General features: G+C 44.2%; 1 protein-coding gene across 1 annotated transcript in view; it reads left to right on the forward strand.

The window, feature by feature from the left end:
- The window catches only part of LOC6609325 (actin cytoskeleton-regulatory complex protein PAN1), a 34987-nt gene that overhangs the window by 13199 nt on the left and 2618 nt on the right, over positions 1-19170 (forward strand). Inside the window, exons 4-6 of the mRNA XM_002033978.2 lie at positions 15581-15765; positions 17451-17679; positions 18259-18351. Of these exons, the coding sequence (XP_002034014.1) occupies positions 15581-15765; positions 17451-17679; positions 18259-18351 (507 nt within the window). The remainder of the gene's footprint in view (positions 1-15580; positions 15766-17450; positions 17680-18258; positions 18352-19170) is intronic.

Below are 19170 nucleotides of genomic sequence, written 5' to 3' on the forward strand. Positions count from 1 at the left end.
AAAGCAATGTTACTATTTATTGTACCAAGCTTGATGTTTTAAGCGAAAATATACTTAACAAACTAGTTTTAAATCAGTAGGAACATTACATATAAAAATACTCATATTTTTCTTGGTTGTTAGGCTTACTAGTTTACGAAGTGGTTACCATTTTGCTTGATTTTTCTCTCAGTGTTCTGGCCATACCCATGCCCAACCGAATTGCGGTTGTCTGCTTCAGCTCCGTCTGTTTGTGCCTCAGCTTCTGGGTCTGTCTGTGTTTGTATAGAAAATGCATTCGGGCCAAGTTGAAATGAGCCGGCAAAATGCAGCAGCAACATTGGATGAGGTAGCAGCACCACATCACAAAATAGACGGGCCAAGTCGCAAGCAAGTTGCCAACAAAGTAGATTGAGAGAGAGTTGTCGGACGATGGCCAAAAGGGCCGAGAAGAGACAGCCCAATCTTCTGGCTTATTAAATTGTCACCCGAGTGCATTCGATTCGAAGCGAGTCGATTCGCTTTGATTTGGGCTGACTGTGGCCCAGAAACCGCAAAATGCCAAATCTAATGGGGTCTCGGCCGTAATTGTGCCACTGCAATTAAGTCTTGCTAACTGTGGTCAAATTGTTTTAATAACTTTTTAACAGCCATTAATGAGCCCGGCCTTGAGCAGTGGGAAACTGTCAACTCTTTCTCTTTTTTTTTCCGTAAATTTTCAGATGTTTCTTGGTTTGCTTTCTTTTGACTTGTACGTTCTGGCCATTACAGTTCAATGCCTTGGGCAACGCCGAAAACAAAGCCCGGCCAGCTCATTGTAAATTCAGATTCAGAACTTCGCACAAAAGCCCAAACAAATGGCGGCGTTTGATGCAAATTCGTAGTGCCGAGCACAATACAATTATTCCCATGATGGGCATCATTTTAAAGCAAGCGCATAAATAAACTATAATCATTTGAGTTTAAAAACCAGCGCATCCAGAGTTTAATACACTAACTGGTAAACACGTGTCTTCTGTGGCTATTCTATGTGACGAGGGTTTCTGTGACAGGATGGAGAATGTCTCGGGTTGAAGCCCCTCCCAGTGGTTTCCTCTTTCGATTCCTCACCTGGGGTATCGCCCGTTCGAGTCGTTCGCTTAGGTTTACTGTATTCTTTTTTTTTTTGTTTATTTTTGTGGCTGCTGCGGTTTTAAACAAAAGTCCATAATTTATGTTATGGCTAAGCTCCTCTCTCTGTCTCTCTGTTTTTTATAATTTTATTTTGTTTCTGCGGCCAGACTTTTGTGCAACAAACTGAGTTCGATGGGATTGGCAACTGGGCGTGTGTGGCATTGATTTGGGGAGGGGTTATGCTATAAACCTTATAAGCGGGGATTCAGCTAACTTCAGTTGTGCTGGAAATGCACTAAAATTGGCATTAAAGCTGATGACTCAGGGAGCAGACCACTTGACCCGCATTATGGCCGGATTTGTGGGCGCATTTCCCCGACGTTTGTACAAATTTGGTTGGATAATCGCCGTATTGGCACATGCTGCAATTAAACCTAAGGCTCTCACAACTGCCAGTTCGATAATTAGCCCCTCATTTTGGCTTTTCAACCTTTTGGCTACGGACGGCATGAGGTAATATTTGATTTGGCGAACCAGTTTTGTTTGGCCGACAGTTTTTCGGGTGAAAGTTAACGATTTCTCAGCTTGCTTGTTGCGTAGATCTCTGTGGATCTCTTGATCGATGGTCAGTAGGTGGGCACATTTGCCTATCGAGCGGAGAAACTCCCACTCGCCAACGATCCATTTACGATTCCCTCTGACGCTCGCCCTGTGTTTGGCTTCAATTACCGTTCACAACAAATGCCAGTGCTTAAATATTTAAAACCAATATATACCAAATGCGCAAGTGTAATGAGGACGTACAGGAAGTTGAGTGGGGAAAGCGCATTTTAATGGCAGCATTTTAGCTTAAACAGTGTGGCGCTTACCCAAAAACCAATTGCCAGGCAGCGAGGAGATGTCTGAATCTCCCTTTCCTTTTCCCTGACTGCAGATACTGAGGTCCTGCCATTGCCACTCTGCCACACAGCACTGTGTCAACTGTCAACCGCAAAATGCGCGCGCTAAAAAAAGGACAACCGAAAAAAAAGAGAGCTTCCAGCAGGATGCCACGAATTTCGAAAGAGTTCGAGAGTTGAGTCAGATGGGGTGACCTCTGTATCTCGCACTGATTTCAATTTAAAGTGCAATGAGTTTTGCAGTTTCGTGGCTGTAGTTTCGGTTGTGTTGTTGCCGTCAAAGTTGTTGCCAAAGCTTATTTGTTCGTTGTCTGCAAATCTGCTTGCCACATACAAAAACACACGGACAGAAACATTTGCACAGTTTGCTTGTAATGTAATGCTCATTGCTGTTGGTGTTTCTTCTTTTTTTTTTGGGGTCTTTTTATTTGTAGCTTCATCCCGGCAACAAAAAGGCAACGAAACAAGCGCGTTTCGCAAATTAATTAAAACATTTAACAAATGCGCGAGTGGCTGCCGAGTATTCCAGTTCCAGTATCCTTTTTGTGTGTCCTCCTCAGCACTTGAGCAAATAAAATGCATAATTTATGTTACTCCTTCGTGTTTTCGCCCAAAAACCCCTTTGCGTGTGCGTTTCTCATAATTACTTAGACATACACACAGCATTTACGGATGGAGGACAAGGGCAAACAGAGACTTACAATTTGTCTTGGCCTCCCACGCGGCGTATGCGTGATATTTGCAAGTGGAAGGGTTGCAAACACGTTGCCATTGACAACTATAAATGTCTTGAAGTTCGAAAGGAAAGGATTGGAGATGGGCGGGATGGTAGGGAATGGAATGGGATCCAGGGGTCATAATTAGAGAGCACCAAGCACGAGCACTTTCATAAGCCAAACTAATGGAGAAGATGCTGAAAAATCACCGCCTCAGCCGCATGGTAAACATGAGAAATGGGAAACGTTGGCCCGGGCAACCGCACGAGACAAAGGCGGTAATTTGACTCAGCTGGGAAACAGCAGCAGCAGCAGCAACATCAGCAGCAGCAACTGTTGCAGCCACATCTATATAGACACACGCACACTCAAACAAGGCCACTGCGAGTTGACGGCCCAACTAAAAGTCAAAACAAATAATTTGCTATAATAACTAAGAGCGTAGCCAAACAGCTGAAAACAAAAGAAGAAGAGGGCGATGGGCAAAAAAAAAGCAGAGAAAAAACAAAAATAATACGAAGAAATTGGTAGAGATATAGGCAAGTGGAAGTGAAACAAAGCAAACTCTCATCTCTTAGCCACAAAAGCCAAGACGTAGAGAAAACTTTCTCCTCGGCTAAACGCTTCATCTGCATGAGTTGCTGTCGCTGTGTGTGTGTGTGTGTGTGTGTGTGTGTGTATGTTTGTGTACTTTACAAGTTGAGGAGCCCAAGATGGGTCTTACCCCTTTCGGGATCGGGAGTATCTTGCCTTGCAAACCCTGCTCCCCAAGCCGCAGAGCTATTAAACGCACACTTGCGACGACTTTTCACACGCAGACACGCCGCAGTTTTCCCCTCGCTTTTCCACCGCCAAATCCCTTGGCCAAGTGGATGCAATTTTTGCATTTCACAAAGCAAGTTTTGCAAATCTCGCACAGCTGCGGTTAGTCTCCATTTACATTGGGCCCCGCGAAATCCCCTCCATTCCACATTCGCGGGGTCTTTCGTTCTTTTCCGAGCGGTGGGGAGATAGAGATACTACCCGCATGGTCATAATTTCGTTTGGTTTTCGTTCCGCTTATCGGCAAACTGCAATCAGCATATAATTTTTGCCCAGCCGCACATAAAAACGAATCGAAACGAAGGAAACAACATGTGGCCAGCTGGACATGAACACCCTCATCGTATCTCATGGCCATGGCCCCATAGTTCATTTGGCAGACCCTCGATAAGGCGGATGGCCATCACAGACCAACCAACCAACCCCTAGGGGTATCATTCTGAGTCACAGTCCGAAGCTAAAACTGGGTCCAGAAAACTGACCACTTCGCAGTTCTCTGTGTCATTCGGGTGGCGAAAAAAAGAGTCATGGAAATGGACATGAAAATGAAAATGTTGCTGAACGCAGGCTCAGGAAATTATGCGTAATGAAGTAAGCACTTTCTGCGTAAAGGGGATTTCGGTTATCAGGGGGGAGTGAGTGGTGTGGGTATGGTATGGAATGGTATGGTATGGTATGGTATGGTAAGGGCCTTGTGTTGATAGCTGGAAATTGCTTGTTGGACAGACAACTCGGACGTCCCCTTTGCCAACCTCCCCCTGATACACAGTGCAAAATACCCCCTCAATCTATTGATCAAGTCAAATTAACTTTTATTGATAATATAGCAAATATGACACACATAATATCCTTAAAGAATGTATTGTAACTACGTTGCTAATATCTTTAAACACAATTTTAAATTATGTGAATGTTTCTCTAAAGTTCTAGAATGTTATGAACGTATCTTAGCTATTTCCCATTCAGAAAGGATGATTTCTTAAGGATGTAATTGTAGATGCAGTCCAGGGATTATTTGTGGTATGGAAGACATGTAGATGGCAACTGGCAACTTGGCAACTGTCGCGTTTTTCTGAGTGCAGATTGCTTTTCTGCGGCCAGCTCGGGTAGCTTTTATTCGCTTCGTTTCCGCGTCAATTTCCTTTAATGCGCTGTGGCGTGATGTCCCTTGGCTCGGTCGGTCCGAGATACTCAGCCCTCGTATCTGTATCTGCGTGTTCATATGTATCTGGCGGATACATGCGAGTGTGCCGCACTGTATACCGTGTGTCTTCATATAACTCTCAATCAGTTTTGCGCTTTATGCGCATTTTTATGGCTTTTGCCCGGCTCAACTGGATGATGGGGTGTTGTTGTCTTGTTGTGCGCTTGTTGCTGCCCGGCACAGTATTTTATCTACGTAATTGAGTTCGTTTGCACATTAGCAGCAGAAACAACAGCCCGAGTTTTGAATGGCGGCAGGCTAGAATTATGGCCAGCGTAATTGGCGAGAGCCATGTGTTTTTCCGGATTGCCAAACGCGCTGCCCGCTGCCCAAATTATCCAATTTCGCTTGATTCGATTGCCTGACAGGCCGGCTATCGGTTTGATTCAATTCACGCAAATTAGTGAGCGCTGGCATTTTGATCCGGTGACGATAATGGTAAATCCGGTACATATTGCATTTCCACTCTGCCAAATGGCTCATTAATGCACATTATCGTTATGGAAATTCTATTAAAGTCTTACGACCTCTCATGTGCCGTTTAAAGCCAGTCTCGTAGGTATACAATCGTTATGGAAAACCATTGACGATTATGCCAGTCCTTAACACCAAACGACCCATCATCGATGCAGCCCAATTTCCAGCCCACAAATAATCAAAAACTAATTGCCAAAAGAGCGGTTAATGGCAAGGGTAATGGGCCAGTTGCGTGCCGAAAATACTTAAAGGTGCCAGCAGAATTCGGCAGGTTATCACCGGACCAGCAAAAAGAGTTGAAGGAAACTTTAGCTGAATCACGACTTTGGTACACTTTTGTGGCCGCAACGAAACGAAAGCAAACCGAAAGCGAGCCGGGCCAGCAGCATTTCAATCAGCTAACTGCCAACAGCTAACAATCCGGCAACGTGCCGGGGGCAAGGTGTCTTAGAAGCATCGCCAATCGCGTCCAGAGCCCGAGCTTCGCTGCAAATTAGCCACATTTATGAGCATGACCAAGTCGGATTGCCACAGTTCACAGTCGCCACAATGCTCACACTACCACCAATGGCTCCATAGGTATAGCCATAGTACCACCGATTTTTCTTCTGTTTTTTCTTTTTTTTCAAATTGAACGAACGAAGCGCACTGAACGTGTGAACGTGAATTGGTAATCGATGAGCATTGGGCATGGCTGCGACTTTGCTTTTGGCCTGGCTATTTCTATGCTATTTGAGGCAACTACTACTTCCATCCAGAGCTCGGGGGAAAATGCTGCGGTACGTGCACAAGGTCAAGTTGTTTATGGCCAGCACTTGATATTTGATATCATCGCCAGTGCCGCCTGGCCACAATTTGGATTTTGGTCTTCGGTTTTTTATTGTTTCGTGTCCAGTTATGAATATGCATGGCTGTCTGTCTGCCTCGAAATTGATGTGATATTGAGCTGAACGATCGTTCTCAGGTGGAGAGTTCATGTGGCCTAATCATTTCTTACACAAAATCAGGCGATACCTGTGTTTGCTCAGGTTTTCCGTTTGAAGCACAAATTGTGTTTGGCCATGGCTGAAGAAAAAGGTAAATATACGCTTGACTTTGAGTGCGAACCATGTGCTTTTTTATGATCAGTTGCATTTCGCTGGAGCAGCTGGCAGCTAACTTATCTACACACATTTCGTTTTTTATTTCCCTGGTTTCGTTTTCTTTAATAGCCATCAATTACGTTTTATATTGAAGTGTACAGATTTTTCATGAACACTGTTTTAAAGCCATTTCTAAGTGGCTTGAGTCGCTCAGAGCTTTAGGGGCTATCTACATATCTGCAAACTAGCGTTTTAACAAACACTTGAAATTCAATAATAAATTAAGATTTTTTAGATTTGTAAGGCTTTTTAAACTAAATTGCTTGCTATAAAGAATACACTTTCCCTGATAAATCATTCACATTTGTTTTTTGTATCCATGACAGACATTTAAATCTATTTCCCTGCGATTGACTTCGTATGCTGGCCATGTTCGGTGTCTAGTAGGACATATGTAGATATATCTATGCATCCGCATATGAATTCTGATGATTCTGGAAACGAAGGGTTATGACTTCGCCCCACCGGAACCGGTATATCCATTCGTCTCGATTGTGTTTGGCTGCTTTTTGTTTTCCGTTTCTGCCATCACTTTCCATTTTCGACATTTGCAAATTTGCATTTTGTCTGTTATTGAATATGTATGACATATAAAAAGCAGACATGGCTGCAAATAAAGCAAAAGTAACAGAAACACCAACAGCAACAGCAACAATATGAGCACATTTGTCCCACGTATTCATTTAATTTCTGCCGTGTATTTCATTTCAATCAGCTCGGCTGTTGCTTTTCATTTGGCGCGACTTTCGCGCACCGAGCACCAATTTGCATATGCCGCAGAAAGAGGCCGAAATATGGTTGGCGAAAGAGACGGATAGAACGATACTATAGAGCGGGAAACTATTTTTTTTTTTTTTTTTTTTTTGGATATATTAATTTAAAACTGTCCTTCGCGGACAATCATTAAATTTGATGACTAAACTTAACGGTAGAGAATTAATTGATTACATAAATTGTTGCGAAACTATACAATAACTGTCGATATTGTATGTATGAAGTATATAATAATGTATGTGTATAATTTAATTTAATTTGCGTGTCTAATCCCAGAGAGGTCCAAAGGGTGTGATCGGTGCAGCCTCCTGGTGCGTTGACTGGTGTCCATCAGGTCTTGTGCCAGGTTGTTTGGGTGGTCTTGAAGCCTCTGCATGTACTGCCTGCTGCTTTTCTTAATCTCATCCTTCACCCAGGGGAAGCTGAGGACCTCGTGTATAGTGGCATTATCGTGGAAAGGGTGAGCGTTTGTGACTGTGCGGAGCGTTTTGTTTTCGAATGTCTGGATAATGAGAGCGGGAAACTATGACAACGCCATTTGATCTAAGCGTCATCTGAATGGGCATCGAATTAAAGCGGCCCGAAATTGAATATAAACTGTGTTAAAATTGAAAAGTCGAGCTGTTCTAACGGTACGTGTCCGGATTTTCCGGGAATGTCCTAGTGTTCTGGTGCCCCGATGTCCTGATGTCCCGATGTCCTGCTGTTCGGGTGTCCGCCGCATCCGCAAAACTGTGACAAAAGTCCGTGCTTATAGATGGCAGGCACGTGACCCGGCAGCAACATCAGCATGCCACCAGTTGGAAGCTGAGAATTTAGAGCCAGGTGGTCCACGTCCACCTCTGGGTCCACCTCCATGTTCCGGGACGGGAGAATAGAACGGCCCACTCCAAATTGTTTAATAGAAAAATTATGCACTGATTTGTATTTGTCTTAATCTGCTCCTTTTCGTTTCTGCCTTCGTGACTTCTTTTTGGCTCCCCATTGCCGTGTCATTTTCATGGCTGGATATTCCGGATGGAAAATCGACGGATACACGGGGGAAAAACTTCTAAAAATAGAAAACTTCAACGAAAATCTTTACCTAACAAACTGAAACAAAGACAGCTCAACTTTATAATATTTTTTGGATTATTCTATTTATATTGATTGATTTGGCGTTTGGATTTGCGTTCAATTCAATTTGAATTAATTTTACATTTTAAAATGTAAATGCAAAATTTCTTCGCGTGTAGGCAGAAGCATGAGTCTGACTGGCGCTTATGCAAATCTCAGCCAAGGAATGGAAATAAATTGCCAAAGTGTCGTCTGCAAAGGCCAAAGGATCCGATTCGAGTGGGTGGACAGCGGCTCGGTGTGGGGTGGCTATGGCTAAGCTATCGATGGCAGCAATTTCCGAAGCGACCCGAAAAAAACTAAAAAGGAGCCAAAACGAAAATGCCGCCTTTACATGGCAGAGTGGCTCGTCGTAAAAACAAACTCCAGAAATCCGCCGCATCAAATTGGCAATGGCCGAGAAAAACAAAGGAAAAACTCAATTGGAAGCTACTGTGAGCAGCACTAAAAGCGGTAGGGAAGAGGTGGGAAAAGCCAGTTACGGTGTTACTGTTTTCCTGCTGCTGCCCCACGCAGCGAATTTCCGTTTGAGCAGTTGAAAATCCATCCCTAAACTGCAAAACTTTCCGCCGTAATGCCCCGGTTCGAATCCGCAAAACCAAGACACTGGGCGCTTCGATTTGTCAACGATTTGGAATCGCTTGCATTTTTATTGGCTCTGTCTGTGGCTCTGGAATTTCATTTCATTGGCCATTTCGGTTGACCTTCGTGTTGCGGGGGCGGCGAGTTGGAATTCCTGGCGGGCGAATTCTTCCATAAATTGCTCACGCTTGCCGGCCAAAGTATTTGTTTTTGGTTTTGCATAACTCGAGACTATGGCTGTTATTGGCTTTCGCCGCGCATTTCTTGCATTTCTGAAATCGAAATTCAATTTGGCCAATGCAATGTTATAGATTTCCTACATTTGCTTGGTAAGTTCTCCTGCCCCTGAGCGGGATAATCCAATTTTTCACACCTTACAACATCACAGAGTACAGCCCGAGGTTATCAGGTGTCATAATCAAATAAACTTCCACTTCAAACGGCAAAGTAATTAGGCGTTTGTACGGGGTAAGGCCAAAATGGGAGGAAAGGGCTGGGAGATCTGGAGGCCAGCGGCCCAGAAATGTTTATTAAACAACACCGTAATGAGTTGTTGACCTCATGCCGAGAATCGACGGCGATTGTTGCGAAATTCTTTTGTTTGCCAGGGGTAAACTCACACACACACACACACATTCCCTTACCAAGGAAACGATTCGCGTAATAATCAGAGTTCAAAATGGTTCAGCAGCTGGCTCTTCGATTGATTGCAAATTATTCCCAACCAGCTAATTACAGCGACAAATTAAAATGCCTGTTTAATCGGTGATACAGATATGTGCGCCTAGATACTTAGGAATTTAATATTCCCAAAAGTCTCTTAAAGTGTGTTATAAATAAGACACCTTTTCTCCCTTTTAAAGATTTTAACCCAACCAATTATGGTGTGCTCGCGATAAATATAAAGTCTCTCAGCTTTTGTGAGCGTAAATCAGATATTCCACAGAGGTTCGCTTAAGTATCTTGCAGATACTTTTGTATCGTTAAATTTGACTCACAACTGATTCAGTATTTCAGCCGACAAAGAACAAAGCTGACTATCTGGGCACTAGTGCTGTCTTCTGCTCGCCGGGGCATTAATGTATTCTAATTAATGACAACTCCCCGATAACATCTCATGGGTGATGAAACTGAGCTAGTTGAAGAGCCCGCATCTCGGTGGGTAATAAAAATATAAATATAATAGCTCCCCACTGGCGCACATAATTTTGTCCACAACTTTCCAGCAAAGACCCCTCGCATTTCGTTGAGACAAAAGCGACCGCCAAAGAGAATCCATTGGGTGCTAAATTAAATCACTTGAAGATGCCACTGCGCGATATTAAAAGCGCATAGAATTCGAGGGAAATCGCTGGGCAGCGGAAAAGTGAAATAGTTAGTGGCCAGGGGACTGGGATGCGATGTGACCTACATTGTGGCCAACATTGAGAAGTTGTTTTTGCTGTTGGCAGCGTGATTATTGTTATTGCAGCCCATCATAGACCAGCGACAGCAGCCACGTTGCAACAGCAGCAACAGAAGCAGCAGCAGTAACAACAACATCGACGACTGCATGAATGAATGAGCAAACCTCATGATGGGCTAACGAGCAATTTAAGAATTTAATTTATGTACGTACATATAGCGACACAGATACATGGCAGACCCAATCCCAGTTCGAGAAATGCTGGCACTGCAGCAGGAGCAACACCAACAGCAACATGCAACGTGCAACACCAACAGCAACAGCAACAGCAACAGTAGAGATCTCGCAGCCTAATGACGCAGCCACTTAAGCGGTTGCTATGTGTGTGTGTGTTTTTTCGAGAGAGCGCGCCACATTGGCTGCGGTTCTTGCAGCAATGTTGCTTGCTACAACTGCGGCGTCGCGTCGGCAACATGTAAAAGTAATTGCCAACCCGGATGCTGCTACTCCATGGCCATGGCTGCCTGGCCGCCTGGCTGCCTGGCTGTGCCACATGAAAGCCAGAAATTAGAAACGGATCTCAAATTAGAAATGCCTGAGACGCAATGCCAGTGCGACTCCAGTTGTCGTTGTCGTCACGATGTTTGGCACTTGTTCCCTGCCAGCAACCCATTTATTTCCCACCCACCCACATGTCCACATATGCACATATGTACATACGTGGGTGGCTAATGCCTTTTTTTTTTTTGGATATACGTACGCCTGTCTGCTGCAGTTGGCCGCACACTTGGCATGCTGCCCTATATTCCAGATTTGCTTCTGGCCGGAGGAGCAGGAGGAGGATTCACCGGGAGCCATGCGTGGGCGTCAATTGCTGGCAACTCTTGCGTTTTATGCATTCAAAAATTGGCAATAAACGTTGGCCAAAACTTTGTCTGCATTGAAACAAAAGTTCCAGCACTTGCCACGCAGATTTTGCACAAGTTGCATGCCACTTTGTTTTACATTTTTATGTCTCTGGACATACTTTCCATCAAATCGCGATAGAATTTTAAATGTAAATGTCACCAAAATTCCTTAGGAAACCAAGTGATTTTAATAAAAGGCACCTATAAAAACGTGGATGGTCATAAAAAATGCTGTCAATAAAAATGGTATTGCATTTATCTGTACCTACTGTGAAAGAAATTGTAAACGTTTTGTAACCATGCTGTTCTACAAGAAATATTTACTATTGCAACAGAAATGATTTGTTAGAATAAACATAATAGTTATGTTTGTAATAGTATGTTTTTCGAATGGCAGACCATTCTTACACTTGAAACCTGACATTTTCTGCGAGTGTAGAGCTATTTCCGCAGCCAATGGGCAGCGCCAAGTTTGCCATATAATCTTTTACACCCGCATTAAGAGCTCACTTGGCACGACAGAATAGGGGCGGGGGAGTGGAGCCTGTCAGCCGCCGGAGGAGAGCTCCTCTGACAACTCAACTTGCAGATACTCCATTTTAGTGGATGGGGGATGCTTTCGAAGTCGTGTGCTCGAGTTACGCCCCCCAAAAGATACTGAGATACCCAGACACCGCCACCCAGTTGGGCTCTTTAAGGTGGCAGCTTGGGCCCTGGGTTAAAGCTGGAGCTGGCCGGAGTTTGCCTGTTTCGGAGCTCCGGCATCAGTCAAGCGTCAAAGCGTTTGCAGTTAACTGGAAAAACGTTGCCCAAGTTTAGAGACTCGCTCTCCGTCTTCTGCAGTTAGTAGGTCAGAAGTTTCTGCGGCTGTGTGTGAAATCGTTGCTCCGCCATACGTTTGTATATATCTAGATACATATATACACAATTATATAGCACAAGTACTATACACCCAACGTGACTTTGTCTCTTTCGCTTGGATATTTTATTGCCGTCTGCGAGTCTCGCTGTTTGCTTTCATTTTTATATACATCGCGGCAAAGAAACAACAACTGCGATTTTAATGCCGGGTGAATGTCATGTTCTGAGTCGCAGTCTCTATTGCTACTGGTTTTCATTTTATTTCCATTTAACCCACACACACACTTTTCGTAAAAATAGAATCATGTTTGGGCATTTATTCAGTTGCCTTTTCTTTTCGAATTCTGAAACTTCTAAGTGCCATGGAATTTAATAGAACACCTCGCACATCTCTTTTTATGGAGGGAGGAGAGATTTATGGAAGTTTCCCCTTCAACAGAACTATCTATACACAAGAAAGACACCACAATTTGTTTCTAACATTTTGTAGAATCCAATCCATCATTGTGCCGTCAACTTTATTTAAACGATTTATTTAAAAGAACAGAATCTTAGAGAAATATTTCGCAGATTTCTCTCTGTGCAGCACAGATCTTGTGAACTCAAATCACCAAACTTTAGCCCGAAGAACAAGCCAGAGAATCCCAAATGTCTGGCCAAATTAACACAGCTCGTAGTTCAGGCCCCAAAAACCCTTCTTGCCAAAAAAAAAAAAAAAAAAAAAAACAACAAAAGCTCGCAAAACAATGAGGGAACTGAAAAAAAGTTAGTATTACAAATCAGAACTGCGGCAAAGTTGAAAAGCGCGCTGTAATTATGGCCCCATTCGGAATGGAAAATCGGGGAGAAGGGGAAACGCTGTGATTGAAAGTTGAAAATGGGTTTTGTGGCCTAATCCGTCCTTCAGCCGGCAGCTGCAGCCAAAAAATTTGCTTTGTCAGTGGGCCAAAATGAGAAAAGCTATGGCTAAGTTTGGCTGTGATTGTGTGTGTGTGTGTGTGTGTGTGTGTGTGTGTGTGTGTGTGTGTGTGCCAATGTGCCAATGTTAATATGCTTTTCCAGCTAATTATTTTCATTTGCTGCGCCCGCGGTGATTGCCTCATTTTCCACATTTAATTACATAAGTCGAGGTAAAAAGAAAGGAAAACTAAAGCTGAAACAATAACTGAAACTGAAACTAAGCGAGAGCGCAGAGAAAAGAAAAAGAAAAGCACCAATGAATTAAATAAATTATCAAATATACATGTAAATTGAATTCAACGCGATTTTCGCTCTCATTGTCCGCCGCTTCGCCTTTAATTAGTTTTCCACTGCCTTCGTTTGATTTCTCACGAGCGAACGGAAAAGCCGCTGCTCGGGGAATTGCCTGATAAATAAAATTAAGTTTCCATTAAACTTTGATTAGGCCTCCTTCTATTTCTTCTTCTAATTGACGTGCGGGTGCGAGCGGAATTAATGTCTCAGTTTAACGAGCTTACATAAAAACATGAATCAACGCTCTTCTTGTTGCTGGAGTTGTTCGTTGTTCCATGTAGCTAGTTGTTGGCGGATGTTGGACTGATAAATAAATACATATATAAAATCCCCACTGAGTCTTATCGTAATGAAGCCGGCTTTTTTTTTTGACGCACTGAAAATTGCTTAATCAATTGGAAACTGTTCACTCGCATGCAAATGTCAAACTGACAGATGCCGGAAAGCAGAGGGAAAGGAAACGGAAACGCCATTTAAATGGAAACTCCGCAGAAATGAAAGTTCAGCGATAAGTGCGCGTCGAGCGCGAAAATGAATAAATACGCTCAGCCGATGGAACTGTGTCAATGTTGGCAATTACAAATTGCAATTAATAAATGAAAATTAAATGCAGCCGCCCGATTGAATAATTGCCACACTGACTGACTGCCGAACTGACTGAATGAGCGCTCAGCTGGCTTACTGTCCGTCGGTTACTAGTTCACTAGCTTCTAAGCCTTCGCTAGACTTATAAAGCGAAAACTGACCCTGAACTACTTCGGATACACATCGCACACATGTGTGGATTTAGATGCACTGAGGAAAACAAATGGAACATTTCTATACCAAATGTGCAGCAAATTTCATGGTGTGCCTTACTAGGTTTCATTTGGAATATACTGCTGTTACTTCACTGATCATAAAAGTGTACTTAATATTCCTCAGTACATCTACCTGAACTTTTGCTCCGTGTTGTTGAGATTCCATATTCTCTATTCATCATATAGCAAGTGCGCAATTGCTGTGTTTACTCGCATGCAATGGATTTTCATAAGACCCCAGATGGGAATGCAAATGCTAATGGGAATGGGTTCCAGTTCTCCGATTTGGACCGCCCCTAATTAGTGTTTAATAAATCATCTGATGCTTAGCAACATTCAATCACGATGGGGGGCTATCTGCAGCTGGGGAAGATACATCGATGTAGTTGAACTTTGTCACCGCATGTGGTCGTGATTGAAATGCCGCAAAGTGCTGAGATCTGAGAGATCTGTGTGGGAACTTTGGGGTGTTTTGCTAGAATAAAGAACAATCTGGGGATGCGTGTCGTTAGAAACTTTTGAATAGGGCAAAGAATACATAGTTATGGTTCGGACTGAACTCACCTTTTGGCATTTCTGCGAGCTCATTTCCGAGGGCCTGAGCGATGATGAGCTGAAAAGATCAAATTTATCATGACACGACAACTGATGAAACATTCATGCCGCCGCATTACCGGAGTCAGAGACCTCGGGGCCATGGACTCAGACCTTTTTTGGCGGGGAAAGGGCAAACCTCTTCTTTAATGGCCCGTCATAAAAGTGTAAATCCCGAATACACGAAATACGGCAAATCCTTTGCCAGCGAGAACGGCAGCAAATTATTAAACATAAATTTCCGGTTGCCCAACTTGTTTACGGATGTATGTTTGTGCACGTAATTTTCCAACAATTTATCATCTTTTTGTGAAGCGGCTTCGATGACACAAGCAACAAAAGCGCCAGACGCTTTTCCATCCCTCTAACAACATCAGCAAGGACTATAAATATATTTTCTCCTCTAATTGTTTGGCAAGGGTTTGGTTCGGTTGCTTCGTCTTGCCGGGTGTAGAAAACGCCTGGCCGTATCCTAATGAATTTACGCACACACGTCCTTTTTGCCTTTGTCGCCGTCTGTGTCGCATAAATTGTCCTTCCTCCGCAAAAATATTTTACGTCGTCTGCTTGTCTGCCTGCCTGGCTGCCTCGCCACCAAGGATGCCCAAGGATATTCGGAGGGATCCTTTCAGCTTGTTTCGTGTTGGCGGGTAGTGCGCAAATTTTTGGTCTTTTGCCTCATAAATCATCAAATTACAACAATTGCGCACTCGCTGCGCTTTTGTGAAGGGAAACCCAAGGATAAAAGGAAAAGGAACTGGCGCGAGACGTTGCCGTTTGCCAATTTGCTGCGCAGCAAAGCATCTGTTGTCCTCGCCATCCCACCTGCGCTGCACGAATTTTCCATGCCACCATTTTGTCTCCCACCATTATGCCCCTTGCTATTTTCCAGCTGCCTTACTGAAAATCTGTTTTCCATACTGCTCAATTCCAGATCCCCCTCGGAGAGATCGGGCAAGGGCTGCTGTGGCCAGTGGTTCGCCGGACCGCCGCTGCGCGCCCTCATTGCCGTCGTCGCCCTGGGGGGCGTGGCCTGCGCCCTGGGCGGAGCGGCCTTGGGCGCCACAGGACTCGCCGGACCGCCCAACTCCCACCTCACGGCCGCCCTGCTAATGATTGGTGAGTGAGACTTTTATGAGATTCCATAACAGTAGTATTCATATTTGTAAAGGGAAAAATTGAAGGTCTAAAGAATAATGGGGCGCGGACAAACATATTTATCGCCCTTAAAGTAATTTACATTTTGTTTTGGGCCAAAAAAAAAATTTCGTTATTATCAAACAAATAAGTACGGAGTAGTGAAACACTTTTTCTGAGTAAAATCATAATATATTATTTTTTCAACTGAAATGATACCGCTTAAAGTAAACATGTACTTATTGTCGCAAATTTGTTCTTTCAGCTTTAATGTTATTTAGCAAACAAGGGGGACTTCTCCCCATTTATTGAAAATGCATATCCATTTAAGTTTTCTGAGCTCAAAGCGAACTAGGCCTTTACGTAATCTGGCAAAAATCGAGCAGGGAAAAAGGCATTAAAGGCGGCAACGAGCGCCTTTTGATGTTCACTGATGTTTACACAAGTCGCGGGAACGACTGGAAATCCCCCTGGCCAGCGAAATGGCAAAAAGGCGAAAAGGCCTGTGTTTGCTCACAATTGTTACAATTATAAATGCCATTCGGTGCTGTCCGTCGTTCGCTGCTGGGTTTTTCTTTCACGCTGCAAAGGGCGGCGGAGGAGGTGCCCCAGTGTCTATTTGAGCACCTTTGTATCCCACTGTGTGTGTGTGTGTACCTGAGTATCTGGCTTTGTGCGATACCTCGTGCATCTGCTGACCCAGTTCGAAGAACAAACAAATTTGCAGCCAGACAAGCCAACTGTCAATATTGCCAGAGCATTTAGTTCCGGCTGCGATTTCTTTGGCCATGCCAGCGCTCTATTTGGTGTGATCAACAGGTCTGCGCAGGTAGTTGAACCCCAGCCCAACTCCACTCCGAATTAAATGCACTTGGGAAAGCTCTTTTCTGAATTAAAATGTCATCGATTCCGAGTCTGCCAACTTTTCGGGCCACTCATGAATCATTCATTACGCAATCACTGCCGAAAGCGGGGCCAAGTGCAGAGCTCTACTACTTGACTACTCACTTTTATGTGCAAAGTCTGCAGTCGGAGTTTTGGTCTAATCAATTGCCGGCGCGTTTAGTTTTAGCGCTTGCGAAGCGTGACATTGCGCCATTTTCGGTGGCAATTACCGAAAAGTTTTCAGTCCACACAGTCTCTACAGTATATGTATGTGCGCGGCAGCATTTTACATAATTTAATGGCAATCAAGCCAGCCAGTCAGCAAATCTCCAACTATGTACAGGCACATAATGGAGCTGGTACTGGTAGAGTCCCACCATCATCATCATTATCATCATCAACATCAACATCACGATGATGGGCGAGGTCTTTTTGGGGTCTTCGGCTTTTGTGCGGAGATGTCACAACGCTCATGACAATTTTCGCTAATAAAATCGTATGCCTAGCTGGCAAATTTGCCATGATGACATGCTCCACTGAATGGCTCGTTTGGCCGGCAGGAGGAAAAGTGAAAGTCTGGCCGGCATGATTAGGCCTAGGCTGGATTTGGAGCTTTAAGTGGAGCTGTAATTGCGTGCCACGCCCCCCTTGGGAGTGGGCTAATTAATGCTCCAGCTAAATGGATAATCGGGAGGGGGCACTTAGGGGCGTTAACCGAACTCTATCTCTAAAATTAAGTCCGTTTCCACCTCTCATTTTGGATTTTTTCTCTTTCATTGCAGGAGTTGGCGTCGTTTTGGTGACTGTAAGTGGCGCCGCCTGGCGGATGACGGCGCCGGGCGGACAGAGCTGCCTGGGAATCGGCCTGGGCACCAGCGTGGACCTTGGACGATGTGGCCGGAGGCCCTGCAGTCGCGGTGGGGGAGCACCGCACGGACTGCTCTATCCGGAGTTCCAGCACCGCCCACCGCCGCCCTCGTACCAGGCCAGCATGCAGGAGTACCGGCTGAGGTGAGTTGAGTGGAGTGTCATGAGTACCAGGAGTAGCAGGACTACTAGAACTGCTGGTGCATAAATTACACGCAAGGACAGCAGTTGGTGGCGGACCTGCGGCTTTCGTCCGCCACTCGCATGTCCTGGCGCAATTAATTGCATTATGCATAATTATGCAGCAACCAGAGCGATTTGTAGCTACACTGAGACTATACTATTCGTATCGAAAATATTTCGATATCTTTAAAAAATCAGAGAACTATTAAAACTTTTTCCAAAAGCAAAAACACTCTTTAACACTGTAATAAAATTAAAAGAACAATCTTGGTCATATAAAATTGTACTTTTCAACCAATAATTGAAAACTTTCTGTTAAGTTATTGTTTGTTGTAAATGACAACTATAAACAATAGTTGTAGGATAAAATTGTTTTTGGAAACGTAGGTAGCCTCTCTGGTGGTCAGTGTATCTATTGTCAGTGCCCACATCCACACCATCACACCCTTAACCCTTTGGCTGGCCGCCTTTTTCCTGTCGTGCCATGCCACACAACTACAACAGCTACTCACCCGAATCCTTCCCGCTTCTCTCCCGCAGACTTTTGCTGTTGGACCGCGATCGCCAGAATGGCGTGGTGCGTGGAAATTCGCCGCCGCCCACTTATCGATCTCATGCGGGCAGCCTGCTGAGGTAAGTACTTCCGTTTCCGGCGCAATCCTCCCTGCAACTACTGCCCGACCGCCTCCGTTTCGACTACTCCGTTCCGCCATTCGTGAGTTATTTGCAAAGTTTGGCGCCTGCCAAACCGCAAAATGTTTTCCAGACTGCCAAGGAGGTGGAGAGCGCGTTAAGGAAAATTGGGGATGTAGAATGTGGGAGCATTGGAGATCTGGGATCTGGGGTAACTCTGCTTCGGCGGTTTGGCTTTTGTGCGGTTTCCAAGGGTGTCAACATTGACACATTGCTTTTCGGGTGTAGAAGTTTTCGAGTAATTTTCGATTTTTCCCATTTAAGCAGAAGATTTGAATCGAAAGATAGCCTGATGATGGCAGCAAACACTCTCCAATTGATTCGACAACTAATTGAAGAGATAAAGCAATCCACCCTGAATATATATGAGCAATCTGATTGCGTTTCGCCCTCCAAAAAACATGACTCAGGCCAAGGCCATTTAAATGACAAGGACTTTTCCGAAAAGTGGGTGGCGCTGGAATAATTATCGCCCGGAACGCATAATGTTGGGCTAATGAGAAAAGTTGATTTTTATGGCCTACAAATTACTGCTGGAGGAGAGAACAAAGACAGCTTGAATTTGGAATTTAAATATTATTTGCAGCTCGTTTTAGAAAATTGCCATTCAAACCGTAACGTATTTATGTCAAATTAACTTACTTCACTCGCACACTTGAATATTTATAATGTGTGTAATGCAAATGGAAAGGCAACAGGGAAATCTGATTTCGGGGCTTCCCCGCACACTTAGGTTAGCCAAAAATGTCAGCGGAAACG

This window comes from Drosophila sechellia, chromosome 2R (genome assembly GCF_004382195.2).
Source record: "Drosophila sechellia strain sech25 chromosome 2R, ASM438219v1, whole genome shotgun sequence".
NCBI classification, from domain to species: Eukaryota; Metazoa; Arthropoda; class Insecta; order Diptera; family Drosophilidae; genus Drosophila; species Drosophila sechellia.